This window comes from Microtus oregoni, unplaced genomic scaffold, assembly GCF_018167655.1.
Source record: "Microtus oregoni isolate MIOR12 unplaced genomic scaffold, Mior012 000003F_ref0000135, whole genome shotgun sequence".
Taxonomy (NCBI): domain Eukaryota; kingdom Metazoa; phylum Chordata; class Mammalia; order Rodentia; family Cricetidae; genus Microtus; species Microtus oregoni.
This window is the reverse complement of record NW_024543062.1, coordinates 19,638,790-19,653,047: the sequence shown is the minus strand read 5'-3', so window position 1 is coordinate 19,653,047 and position 14,258 is coordinate 19,638,790. Positions and strand designations below refer to the sequence as shown.

The window sequence follows — 14,258 nt, the reverse complement described above, 5'->3', positions numbered from 1 at the left end:
TAGAAACTGCGGGAAGACGCCTCGGTTTCTCGCATGCGTAGTTAATGAGAATGAGCCTCTGGCAGGCTAGGGAAGCCGCCGAAGGAGTAGGACGCGTGCGCAGACCTGGGGGCTGTTGGTGGTGGTGGGGGGCGGGGGGAGAACAACGCAGACTTCACCTTTGATTCCCCAGTGGTTTAGATTCTTGCTGAATGTTTCCGGCTGGAGGCCGGTACAAAAACAGGTAAGCGTCTGCAAGGCCCGGCTCCGACGAGCCTGGTTACTACTGTCACAGACTCAGGGATGAGATCTTGAAGCTGGAACTCCTGACCTACTTCCGACTAGCGTCACTTAGTTGGCCTGACTCCTGAGCTAAGTTGTCTGGACTCTTTACCCTAAGTTTAGGTAGACTGGCTGTGTGTCTCCAGACTCTTGGTGCGAGCTGCTCTGGAGAAGGTAGCTCTTCGGAGGCCCAAGGAGAAACGTGTCGATATTTAGGCAGTGGATCCTGTCTTGCAGCAAGTGCAGTACTGGGAGTAGCACGTAGTATCGCCAAGGCAATGCTTGGGCACTGTCTGCGAAGTCAGGATGCGGGTGATGTATTTGCCCTTGAAATGACAAACCTACAAAGAAACATCTCATCCTCTCCTCCTTAAAACCCCACCACTTGTTTTTTATTAGTATTGTTTTAGACAGTTTCACTATATAACCCTAGCTACCCTAGAACTATGTAGACCAGGCTGGCCTTGAACTCACGGAAATTTGCTCTCTTCTGTCCCTCAAGTGCTGGGATAAAAGCCTATGCTTTCAAGCTTTGCCAGACACATATCAACAGTGAAATTCGGTAGTAGCGACCCCAAACCTATAGGTGTATGCCAGATCTAAAGTGTACGGGGATCAAAATCTCCACTGATTCATACGCTCATCAGGATCATGACCACACACCAAACCAAAATCAGGTGTTTAAGTGCACAGATGTTTCCAGTGACTTCATAGTTCAACGTGTTTCTCACCTAGTTCAGTTGGTCCAGATTTAATCTATTAGACTAACAATTAGAGACACTAGAATCTTGCATTCAGATAAGTGAGGATTAGGAATTTCTCAAACAGCTCATCAGAGAAAGCTGTGTTCCTCCTACAATGAATATTAACTCCAAAGGCAGCTACTACTAGCTACTAACCACACAGAAGTCATGGCCAAAGACCAGAAATGCTCTGTAAATTTGGGGGAGGCTTTTGTTGTTGGATTGTTTTGTCTTCCCAGTATCATTTGAGAAGTAGTATTTTTCTTGAGTTCTGTTTTGCTGTTTAAGAGAGGGTCTCTCTTATAGCCCCAGTTAACCTTCTGGTATACCTACTCAGTATGTAACTAAGGCTAGCCTTGATCGCTTGATCTTCCTGCCTTTAGCTCACAAATTCTGGGATGACCAATCAGTGTGCACCAACACAGCTTCAGTATTCATTTTAGGTAATTTTTAGAGAATTTGTTTTTAATTTATTGATGTGTTAAGTCAAATGTTCAGGAACTAGCATTGTGATTAAACTGGTTTTTTGGGTTTTGGTTTTTTGGGTTTTGGTTTGTTTCAAAACAGGGTTTCTCTGTGTAGCCCTGGCTGTCCTGGAATTCACTCTGTAGACCAGGCCAGCCTCGAACTCACAGATCCACTTGCCTCTGTCTCCTGAGTGCTGGAATTAAAGGCATGAGCCACCACCGCCCGGCTAAACTGTTTTGTTCTTTGGCACAGATAAGGTTGTACATGCCATGTTTCTTTTTTTTTTAATATTTATTTATTTATTATGTATACAATATTCTGTCTCTGTGTATGCCTGCAGGCCAGATGGTTATGAGCCACCATGTGGTTGCTGGGAATTGAACTCAGGACCTTTGGAAGAGCATGCAATGCTCTTAACCTCTGAGCCATCTCTCCAGCCCCATGCCATGTTTCTTACCTTAGGTCTCATTCATTGGTTAGTTCTCTTGCTGGCCTGGAACTCCTGCCACTTGCGTGCTAGAATTGGCTCTCTCTCCTGTTTCCTGGTGTGACCTGAGGGTGTTAATTTGTGTTCCTGACGTTTTCTAGCAAATGGTTTGGGGAGGGACATCCTTCACAACAAAAATTAAGCAATGAAACCAAATCTAGCTTACCTAGTAAACATGGAAAATCATCAGGTTTATATTTGTGTTTTGATTCATTTTGTGGTGCTGAAAATCCATAGCTAAGCAGTTATTCTTCTAAGAGCCCACATTTCCAACCCTGTGTTTAAATTTTGGGTTTTTTTTTTTTCTACTATAGTCCATACTTCCTGAGGTTATTTCAGCCAGGACTTGGTTCAATCAAGGCAGCTTGGTGTGTCAGTGTGAACCTGCGAAGAAGGCAGGCTGGAATTTTGGCATCATAATGATCTCCTTGGCACCTGATCTCATACACCAGAATTATGACCTGAGCAAACAGTAGCTCTTTGGTATTCTCATGGTTTCCAGATACTTTATTTTATTTTGGTTTTCAAGATAGGGTTTCTCTGTGCAGTCCTGGCTGCCCTAGGACTTGCTCTGTAGACCAGGCTGGCCTCAAACTCAAAGCTTTCCACCTGCCTCTGCCTCGCAAGTGCTGGATTGAAGGCGTACACTGCCATTGTCCAGCTCCAGGTACTTCTTAAACTGGACCAAACCAAACAAAACAACTTTCAGGTCACTCTTCTGGATGCCGTTTCACTTTGAGCTTTAAAATACCCGTGAGACAGTTGTTTTTCAGACTGGTATTATACTATCAGACCGCATCTTAAATGTCTGGGAGTCAAAAGCTCCCCAGTTGTGCAATTTAAGGGTGATGTGCTACCACCTAACATGCACTAAAAGCTTTATGTCTTAATCCCAGCACTCAGGAGGCAGAGGCAGGTGGATCTCTGTGAGTTCGAGATCAGCCTGGTATACAAGAGCTAGTTCCGGGACAGGCTCCAAAGCCACAGAGAAACCCTGTCTCGAAAAAAAACCAAAAAAAAAAAAAAGCTTTATGTCTGTGGCAACATACATGGCTTTGTCCTCACCCTACATGGTAAGATCTTCCCCTTACACATGAGGAGACATGACCATGACTGTAGAGTAAGTAAATCACAGCTCTAGGCATGAGAACTACATAGTTCATACTTATTCTTCATGATAACATAGCACAGGCCTATAATCCCAGAATTTGGGATGCTAGAGCAATAGGACATACCTTTAATCCTAACACTTAGACAGAGGCAGAGCTCTGTGAGTTTGAGACCAGTCTGGTCTACAGAGTGAGTTCCAGGACAGCCAGGGCTACACAGAGAAATCCTGTCTTGAAAAACAAACAGTCAGGCATGGTGGCACATACCTTTAATCCCAGCTCTTAAGAGACAAAGGCAGGTGGATCTCTGCAAATTGGAGCCAACATGGTCTACATACCAAGTTCCAGGCCAGCCAGGGCTTCATAATGAGACCCTGACTCAAATAAAGTTGAAAACAGTTTGTCTGTACTCCAGCTCAGTAGGAATATCAGAATTCAAGATCATCTTAGTCTCTGTAGTAAGTTTGAGACCATCCTAAGCTCTACGATCCCCTGGTTTTTGTGGGGGGTTTTTTTGTTGTTGTTGTTGTTTTGGGGTTTTTATGTGTTTTTTTTTTTTTTTTTTTTTTGTAAAACCTCAGGACCTTCCACAATGAGTCTCCACAGTGTCCCTTATTTATTTTCTTTATACTGTCATTTTTGGTTTAGCTTTTTTTTTTTAAGGAGTTGGGTCTGTGTAGCCCAGGCTAGCCTCAAAGGTGCTGAAATTGCAGCTTTGCATGTCCAGAGCCAGCTCACTACTGCACTGTGAAGGGTTGATGAAGACATTTGATACTAAACAAATACTGAGCACATTGATGGAACGTAGGCTTTGAGGAGTTTGAGACAGAAGGTGTGTCACTAGTTGTGCTCTCATGGTGTCCTGTTGTGCTCACACTGTTGCTGATAGAGGCTTCCTGTGAGACGCCACGAATAGAGGCGTAATTCTCGGCGCATTGAAAGTCTCTACTAGAAAAAGAGGAACAGGATGTTGGTATTGTGAAAACGGGACACTGGTCCCTTTATATATTTCATTAGTTGTCTCTTGACCTAGGTAGCAACAAACCTGTTAAATTCAGACCAGACCCAGAGTGGTCTCCACTGCCGCTGTTCTCCCAGATCAAAGCAGGGTCATGTATCCCAGGTTGACTTCAAGCTTGCTGTCAAACTGAGGATTGCCCTGAATTTATGATCCTCCTGTCTCCACCTCTCTAGTGTGGGGATTATAAGCATGCACCACCAAGCCTGGTTTATGCTCTGCTGGGGATAGACCCAGAGCCTCATGATGTAGCCACAAAATGATGTTATGGTTGAGGGTCACCACAACCTGAGGAACTTTGTTAAGGGGTTGCAGCATCAGGAAGGTTGAGGACCACTGATCCATCACACTCCTGGATCCTGATCACTGCCATCATGATTCCAAGCCTCTCATCAGTCTCGCCATTCTAAGGGTCAGGATGCAGACAGTACTGCTCAGAGTCCTTCGGAATACCACTCAAAGCGTGGTCCCTGAACCAATAGTAACGGCCTTACCTGGGAGCTAGTTAGAAAAAACAGCCTGCCAGGCATGGGGCATATATCTTTAAATCCCAGCACTCAAGAGGCAGAGGCAGATCTCAGAGTTCTTTGAATTCAAGGCCAGTTGGGATTTACATAGAGAGGCCCTGACTCAAAACAATAATAACAAAAAGCAGAGATTCTGAAAAATGGAGTCTAATTACCCTGCTTGCCCCAAGGTTGCATACAGAAGAATGGCCAAACCTCCTGAGAGCATCTCTTCTAAACTGCCCTATGGAGTTCTCTCTACAGCGGTTCTCTCTGCTTAGTATTGATGAAGCTTCTACAAGGCTGACACGCCTTGGAAGCTGTGGCTCGGGAGACTTCTGAGCACCTGACTTTTTTTTTTTTTTTTTTTTTTTTTTTTGAGACAGGGTTTCGTTTCGCTGTAGTTTTAGAGCCTGTCCTGGAACTAGCTCTTGTAGACCAGGCTAGCCTCGAACTCACAGAGATTCCCCTGCTTCTGCCTCCCTAGTGCTGGGATTAAAGGTGTGCGCCACCACCGCTCAGCTGAGCACCTTACCTTTCTAAGGAAAACTCAGCGGTACAGCAGTTCTAGATTGAAACCCATGGGCTTTCCTAAATTGAAACTAAAATCAAATTCTCTTGCCTGATCTGGGTATAATAATCCCAGCACCCAAGTCTAACACAGGAGATGCAAAATTATGGACCACCAAATTTTGGGTTAAAGCCTCTCACTGTCCGAGTCCTAACTTGGTCAAGTGTAGAAAGAATGGTCTGCTGGAATTAACCATTAAACAAAGCAGTCAGTCACAGAATACAGTCAAGAATAACCTTCTTGAACTCATACAAACATACTCTTCATGGGTTGTTTTTATTGCGTGCGTGCGTGCGTGCGTGCTTGCGCACGCGCAGGTGGAGGGAGAGACACAACTTGCGAGAGTGGGCTTCAGGATTGAACACAGGTCTTCAGACTTGGTGACAAGCTCCTTTACGGTTTCCATGCTGAGCCAGACCACTAGTCCCACTGGTTTTAAAAATCTGCAACTTGACTCAGTTATTGCAATGCTGGGAAATGAAACCCAGGGCCAGGCTAAGCAAGCAAAACTCTACCACTGAACTCCCAGCCCAAGTCTTCATGCTTCTCAAGAGATATAAAAAGGCTCCCCTGCTCCCATCCACAGCATTCGGGCTGTGGACACATCTCATTTGGCCTGGGATGGCTCTGTCGCAGACCATCCCTGCAGCTGTACCCTCCCAGATTTAGGGGAGATTTGAAAATGTCTGTGATCCAGAAATGGTGACAGGAGTGCTGTGGGGATCTGGGGCCTATGGCTGGTACAGCCTCTGCTGTACATCTATTGTATTTATACATGCCTTCATGTCTCTGTGATGGGCAAACAGCTCATGCTCCTTGAGGCCCATGCCTGATGCTTAGCAAGCATTTAACCAGATTTTCCACCAGACAAATTCAGTCCCTTTTGGAAGGTCTGGCAGGTCTATTCTCTCTACACTTGACCGAGTCAGGACTCAGACAGTGGAAGGCTTTAACCCAAACTTCATTGGCTCATGAATAGCTGAAGCCATCATCAAAGAAAAAGGAGGGCCGGGGAAGTCAGGTACAGAGCCAGCCCCACATGAAAGCCCATATTTCCAGCAGGAATTAGGGCAGAGCTGCCGGCTGCCGGTCTCCCCTTACTAGCACTTCTTTTTGACATTTTCTCTCGTGTTTTTCTAATGTCACAATGAGCTAGAATTTGAGCTGTTTCTATTGTCCCCGAAGACTTCGGGTTGCCCTGTGGGGACACAAAACCTGAAATCCAGTCTGGGCTTTGGGGAAGCAGAGCCATGGTGTGTTTGTCATTTTTAGCAGTCACTGGGGTGTCTAGCATTGTCTGATTGGCTGCTGGAATTAGCCATTAAACAGAGCTCTCAGTCACTGAACACTGAGGGCCTCGTTGAACTCAGCTGGGTGGGAGATCTTCCAGGGTGCCCTCTGCTCTGAACTAAGACAGAAGGGCAGCGATGGGGCCGGTAGCTGTGATGGCCCCTGATGAAAGAACCCTCCCTGCTGTCCTCTGTCAGGGCGCTGTTATCACTGCTGTCCTGTCCGGTCTGCTCACTAACCGGCGGAAGAGACAGTCGGGAGAGACCGTGAGCTCCCATTCCATGGTCAGCCCTCCCCAGGGACTTGAAGCCTTCTGCTACACAGCAGAATTTGTTCCGTACACTGAGAGCAGAAATAAGAAAAGGGCAATTCTGGACATGAACTTAGCCCTGTCCCTGATTATAGTGTCTGGGTTTGTAACATTTTCTTCTTTGTTTATTTGGGGATGTTTTGTTTTGAATTACATTTTATTTTGTCAGGGAAGAGGTGCATGCCACAGCACATATCTGGAGGTCAGAGGACAAGTTTTGGGAGCTAGTTCTCTCATCTTACGAGTTCCTTGGAGAGAACACAGGCCATCAGGTTTGGTGGCAAGCATCTTTACCCACTGCACCTGCCCTGGTTATTGTTCTTTTGAGACAGAGTCTTAGGACTCCTGGCCTGGCCTCTCAAGTTCTGGGATTTCAGGTGGGGACCGCATCCTGGTCACTTATCATTTCCTTTTTTTTTTTTTTTGAACCTATTTCTCTGTGTAGACCAGAACTCACAGAGACCCACCAGCCTCTGCCTCCCAAGCACTGGGATTAAAGGCGTGCGCCACCACCTGACTCACTCGTGTTTTCTTTTTTTTTTTTTTTTTTATATATTTTTATTTATTTATTATACATACAATATTTTTTCTGCGTGTATGCCTGCATGCCAGAAGAGGGCACCAGACCTCATTACAGATGGTTGTGAGCCACTATGTGGTTGCTGGGAATTGAACTCAGGGCCTTTGGAAGAGCAGGCAATGCTCTTAACCTCTGAGCCATCTCTCCAGCCCCTCACTCGTGTTTTCTTAAGGATAATTCTAAAATACTTCAGACTCATTGAAAAAAAACCAGCATTTTTATTCGTGCTTTAAAAAAGTATTTTTAGCCGGGCGGTGGTGGCTCACGCCTTTAATCCCAGCACTCGGGAGGCAGAGGCAGGCGGATCTCTGGGAGTTCGAGGCCAGCCTGGTCTACAAGAGCTAGTTCCGGGATGGGCATCAATGCTACAGAGAAACCCTGTCTCGAAAAACCAAAAAAAAAAAAAAAAAAGTATTTTTAAACATGTATTTGTGTGCTGAATGGTGCTCATGTGAAGGTCAGAGGCTAACTTTCAGGAGTCAGTTCCTACCAAGAGTCCCAGGACCAAACTCAGATTATTGCATTTGGATTTAATTATGGCGTGTGTGCTTGTGTGTGTGCAGTGCTTCAGAGGCCAGAAGAGCACATTGGACCCCTGGAGCTGGAGTTAGAAGGAGCTACCCCGTGTGGGTGCTGGGAACTGAACTCATGTCCTCTGTAACAGCAATAAGCACTTTTTTTTTTGGTTTCTCCGTAGCTTTTGGAGCCTGTCCTGGAACTAGCTCTTGTAGACCAGGCTGGCCTCGAACTCACAGAGATCCGCATGCCTCTGCCTACTGAGTGCTGAGATTAAAGGCATGTGCCACTACCGCCTGGCGCAATAAGCACTCTTTTTTTTTTTAAATATTTATTTATTTATTATGTATACAATATTCTGTGTGTCTGCCTGCAGGCCAGAAGAGAGCATCAAATCTCATTTCAGATGGTTGTGAGCTACCATGTGGTTGCTGGGAATTGAACTCAGGACCTTTGGAAGAGCAGGCAATGCTCTTAACCACTGAGCCATCTCTCCAGCCCGCAATAAGCACTCTTAACACTGAGCCATTTCTCCAGACTCCTCCCCTACAAAATAGTTCTTAAATCACTATTTTCATTGCTCTGGATTTTGATTTATGCCTCTCCACAGAAGCCCCTTCCACTGTTGTCTTAAATATCACCCATGACTATGGCAGGACACATTGAATGTCACAAAAAGACCCATATCATAGACTTGAAAGCAAGCAGTAACAAGGCTTGAGAAGACCGTGTGTTATAGTTTATCATGTTCGTTTCCCACAGAAAAAGAGGTTCAGAGACACCCAGCATCCCTGCAGTTATCAACTCTTGTGGCTGCTCAAAAGCTTGCATTTACACCAAAAGGAAAGTGGGACATGGTGACTCATGTTTAGTCTTAGGTCTACAGAGTGCCAGGCCAGCCAGGGCTGCATATGAAAATCTGCCTCAAAGTACAGAGAGATAGACAGAAGGGAGGGAGGGAGGAAGGGGGAGGGAGGGAGGAAAGGAAGGAGGGAGGGAGGGAGGGAAGAAGCAGGAGCTGTACATAGTGTTGCACACCTGGAATTCCAGAACTTAGGAGGTGGATGCAGGAGAGTGAGAAAGTCCAGCCTCGGGTCCTACCTCAAAACAAATAAAAAAATTAAGTAGGGGCTGGAGAGATGGCCCAGCTATTAAGAGCTGGGGTCAGATCCCAGCATACACACACATACGGTGGCTCACAACCACTGCTCACTCCAGTAGCAGAGGATCTAACACCCTCTTTTGGCCTCGGTGGCACCAGGCATGTACATGATACACATACATACATGAAGGCAAAACACCAACTACAGAAAATTTTAAAAGGGCATGGTGGTGCACGCCTTTAATCCCAACACTCAGCAGGCAGAGGCAGGCAGATCTCTGGGAATTTGAGCCCAGTCTGGTCTACACAGCAAGTTCCAGGACAGCCAGAGCTACATAATAGAGATCCTGTCTCAATAATAGCAATGATGATGATTAAATAAAATAAGTTTTAAAAATCTACATAAATAAAGTTAAAAAAAATCAACAAGCCAGGCATTGGTGGCGCACACGTGTAATCTAGCACTCTCGAGTTCGGGCCATCCTTGTCTACACGGCAAGTTCCAGGACAGCCAGGGCTACAGAGAAACCCTGTCTCAAAAAAATAAAATAAACCAAGTGAAAAGTAAAGCACCAAGTACAGTGTGCCTTCGTCAGGAGCCCTCCCCAGTGCTGCCCTCCCCAGTGCTCACCCAGGGAGACATAGCAGGAGTCAGCAGTCACAGGTGACTGACTGCAACCTGGGCACTTCTGTCCAGGAGGTCCGGTCATCTTAGAAGCTAGCTCCTCCATATGTCACAGACCAGCTGCCAGGACTCTGTCACCAGGTTTCGGCTGCTATTGAAAGCCTCAGGGATAGCCGTGTGAATGTAGTATTCGTATGCTTGGCGCCCGCACACCCTCAACAGACACACAGCCCTCAAATAAGATTACCTGACTGCCGAGCCCCAGAATACTTTCTCCTTTGCTCTTTTCTACCAAATGTGAGGTGTGTGGAGAAAAGCAAGTTCATAAGGAATCTTAGCTCATTTTTACCGTTGACCCCTTGAAAACCTCAAAAGTCTGTGGGTTGACCATGTCCTTGTAACTACAATTCCCTGCCCGGTTCATTTGTCAGCTAAGTGATCCAGTGTTGTGCTGTATCTTGAGTCATTAGTTAAATCTTAGATTTTTAGACCGGGTCTTATAACCTAGGTTGGTCTCAAATTCCTGGCAGTCCTCCTGCTTCAGCCTCCTGAGTGCTAGGATTGGCTTTATTTAACTCTTTCATTGTTTAAAAGCAAAGACTTTTCTGCCCCTGGGGGTGTAACTTGTTAAGAATAGGCTGAGTGTGCATGGGTGCTCACTCCCCACGTAGTCTTGAGTGTCTTCTCTGGCTAGCTCATGGGTCCCACATCCTTGGTGGTGTTTAGGCCTAACAGGCGCCTTAGTAGAAACTGCTTGATTTGGTAACAAGACCAGTTGGATCACATTATTGGCAGTGCATCCCAGGGCAGATGTTCCCATTCAAATCCGTGAAACTGCCAGCATTACAAGCCAGCAGTCAAGGCACTGAGTGACAGTGAAGTTTTGTTGCGGGTTTACTATGTCAGACTTTAAGCTCAGCTATAAAATAGACTGATGCTAGCCGGGCGGTAGTGGCGCACGCCTTTAATCCCAGCACTCGGGAGGCAGAGGCAGGCGGATCTCTGTGAGTTCGAGACCAGCCTGGTCTACAGAGCTAGTTCCAGGACAGGCTCCAAAGCCACAGAGAAACCCTGTCTCGAAAAACCAAAAAAAAAAAAAAAAAAAAAAAAAACAAATATAGATTTCACATTTAAACACTGCCCTTGACTCAGGTCCTAATTCTTCCTCAATGTGCTCTTTAGTGTCTTTAGCAAACCACAGCTCTGCTCCTTTAAATGTCACACTCAGTACCTCTTGCCTAAGGAGATGGCACCTCCAGGTGCTCAGAAGATATTTTTGGTGTGTTATAAGAAAATGTGTAGTCTGTGGCCATACCACCCCCCCCCCCCCCCCGAACGCGCTGATCTCTGAAGCTAAGCAGGGTCAGAGGCCTAGTCAGTACTTGGATGAGAATACCCCACGTTATAGGCTTAAAAAAGAAAGGAAGAAAGGAAATAGTACATGTATTAGCTGACAGGGCATGGACAGTTAGAACTCTGGGCAACTCCCGCCCTGAGAGGCCTGCCTTTCCTTGACCCCTACATGCCCTGGGCATGAAGGGCTGTCACTGAGGCTGTATAAAAAGCTGTGTTTGAAGCCAGGCTGTCCTCTGGAGAGCAAAGTGAAAAGATGGCCTCATTCTTTCTCCATTGCAGGTTGTGTCTGCGATGAGCACCTGGGCTTGGCTCCGTTTCCCTACACCGCTGATAAGGATGTGCTCGGGGAACTGGGGACTCGGGCTTCAGGAGAAGCCAGCACTGCTCTTCCCAGGAATGGCTGCTGCTGCGGTGCAGGTGGCAGGCAGGAAGGACTATCCTGCTCTGCTTCCCCTGAATGAGAGTGAGCTTGAAGAACAGTTTGTGAAAGGCCATGGTCCAGGGGGCCAGGCCACCAACAAAACCAGCAACTGTGTAGTGCTCAAACATGTGCCCTCCGGCATTGTGGTCAAGGTAGAGAGTGGAGGGGACGGGTAGATGAGAGGAGTCCAGGTCTGCAGCCACAGCAGGTTTCAGTAAGGGGCATGCCCATTCGGGAACTGGCATGCTCTGCCAACCCAGTATAATCAGGGCACTGCAGATGTACCCAAACTCTGAGCTGTCTGTCCCTCTGGAAATGAACCTCCTGCCCAGTCTCAGGAGCCAGAGCTCTGCCGCTGTTCTTGAATTCAGCTGTGTGTCACCAGCAAGGGATGCTGTGGTTAAGTCTGCTGCCCCCAAAGCTACCTCTGGTCGGCGCATGGAACTGATGGACTATGCTTATGGCTAGCTATCTCAGTCCTCAGTTTGTAGGGTAGCTCTCCATGTCCCTCTGCCCTGCTTTGCAAACATCTCCAACACTTGCCCTTCCTAGGAAAAGATGAGGTGGAGGGGAAGCAGAGGCAAAGCGCTCTTCACAGCTGCCAGTGTAAACCTTCCTTAAAGAAGGCGGTCTCTGGTCAAGGGCAGCACAGCCCCTAACAAACCACAGGTGTAGCAAGTGGCCGAGTGCCTTTTAGCCCAGAGTGCAGCAGCCGCACTGCCTCTGAAATAGGAGTGAGGCCAGCAGAGCCGCCAGCCAGCCACAGCCACTGCCGTGCGTGTGTCCATCACTAGAGGGCCCCAGAGCCGCACACAGCCCTGAAAGAGCATGCAGGCAGAGCAGATTTTCCCAGGCACAGCCAGTCTACCAGCAGGTATTTCACCACTAGGGGCAGGCACTGTGTGTTAGCTCTGAGGCCTGAAAACAGTACTTACTGCCTGACCAGACAAGGAACTTGCTCACCCACAGTCCTTCAAGGGGAGTCCAGATTCACAGTAGCTGCTTCATGGCCAGTTTCTGGGGCCAAGAAGACAGAAATTAAAACCCTCATTCATAACAAAACCCCAAAAGCATTTTTTGTTGCACTTGCCACTAGCTTCATTTTCCTTTTGGAAATCTCCTCTCATGCCACAGCACTTCCTTTGCCCCTCAACTCTGCTAGGCCCTGGCCGCCATCACTTTCACATAAACCGAATGTTGTGGCAAGCTGTTATCCAGACGGATACACGGTTGTGAATGGCATGCGAATTTTCCACAGGGGTCGCTCCCTGACCACAAGCTAGAGACTCCAGTCAATGCTTCCATTATTACTTGGAAACTGCTTAAATTAATTAAAGGTATTGTTGGGGGTGAAAAAGATGGCTCAGTGGTTAAGAGCACTGGCCTGCTCTTCCAGAAGACCCAGGTTTGATTTCCAGTACCCACATGGCTGACTCAAGAGGCTCATGCCTTTGCCCTCCTGGCCTTTCCCTCTGTGAGGAAAGAGTGGATTGAGGAACCAGGGCTTCTGAGGTCCTGCCCGTCTCCCCACACCCATGGTTTTCACATTCCTGCCGTGGTCTCTTGCAGTGCCACCAAACACGATCAGTGGATCAGAACAGAAAGATAGCTCGGAAAATCCTCCAGGAAAAAGTGGATGTCTTCTACAATGGCGAAAACAGCCGTGTCCACAAAGAAAAGCTGGAGGCTGAGAGGAAAAAGCAAGCAAGGAAGAAAAGAGCAAAGGAGACCCTAGAAAAAAAGAAGTTGTTGAAAGAACTATGGGAAGCAAGTCAACACGTCCCTGAGGAAAGGACTGGTGCTGACGCTGTACCAGGGGGCTTTCGGGAATAACGGTGGTAATGCCTGGCACCGGTGTTGGCGCATCTAAAGAAAATGTCCTGGAGGCGGGAGTGGTGGTGCACACTGCGGTCTCGGCACTCGGGAGGGCCAGGGCTTGGGCAGAAGCACTTGTCCCACAAGTGAGTTTGATTCTCAAAATCCACATAAGGGTGGAAGGTCAGAACTGACTCCAGAGTCCTCTGACTTCCTGATGTACGCTATTCCCTGTGTGCCCACACTTGTCACACACAAAAATGAACAAGCAATACAAGGTTGAGATAAAAACAGTTTGAAAGAGTACTGATATTAGTTAACCCCACTTTTATGGCAAGTTGAACCAAACAATAGCACTTAGTGGTATCTTGTCAACTCCAGGAACATTGCTGAGCTGCCTTAAGGTATAATTTAGCCTTAGTTTTTGGTAAAGAGTAGTAAAGAAAATGAACCATCAGTGAAGTGGCACTAAGTTACCTGCTGTGCTTGCTGGTTTTAACAATTCACACAAGCTAGCATCACCAGGGAAGTTTTAGTGAGAAATTATAAGGATGTCTGTGGGAATTATCTGTATTGTTAACTAAGTCAGAAAACCCAGCTCATTGTGGGCAGCATCATTCCCTAAGCAGGAATCCAGAATACAAGAAAGCTAGCTAAGAAAAGCAAGCAACGATGCTTTTACTCTCTTGACTGGATGTGGTATACTACTGAGTTCCTACCCTGACTTCCCCAAGATGACTTACTGTAACTTGAAATAGCAAGCTAAATAAATTCTTCTTTCATAAGTTGCTTTCTGCCAGGGTATTTTATCACAGCAACAGAAATGGATGTGGATTTATCTGTGGGGTCATCAAAAAAAAAAAGAAAAAAGAAATGGATGTGGAACTTACCAATTGGACCTTACAGTCTTTTTGGTTTTGGAGTTAAGGTCTCATGTAGCCCAGGCTGGCCTTGAACTCCTGGTCTTCATGTCTCTGCCTCCCCAAGGATTACTGGCATGCACCACCACACAAAGCTACAGGTGGTTTTCCATTTGTTTGGTTTGCTTTCCCTGTTAGAATTCCAAAGGTGGTCCATATC

The 14,258-nt window shown here is 46.7% G+C and overlaps 1 protein-coding gene across 1 annotated transcript; it reads left to right on the top strand.

Annotated features, from left to right (window-relative positions):
- Nucleotides 1-87: 87 nt before the first annotated feature.
- Mtrfr (mitochondrial translation release factor in rescue) lies at nucleotides 88-13,957 on the top strand. Its single transcript, XM_041648562.1, has 3 exons — nucleotides 88-223; nucleotides 11,222-11,515; nucleotides 12,933-13,957. Exons 2-3 carry the CDS (start codon nucleotides 11,234-11,236, stop codon nucleotides 13,194-13,196), a joined length of 546 nt encoding a protein of 181 aa, XP_041504496.1. The 5' UTR covers nucleotides 88-223; nucleotides 11,222-11,233; the 3' UTR covers nucleotides 13,197-13,957.
- The last annotated feature ends 301 nt before the right edge of the window (nucleotides 13,958-14,258 follow it).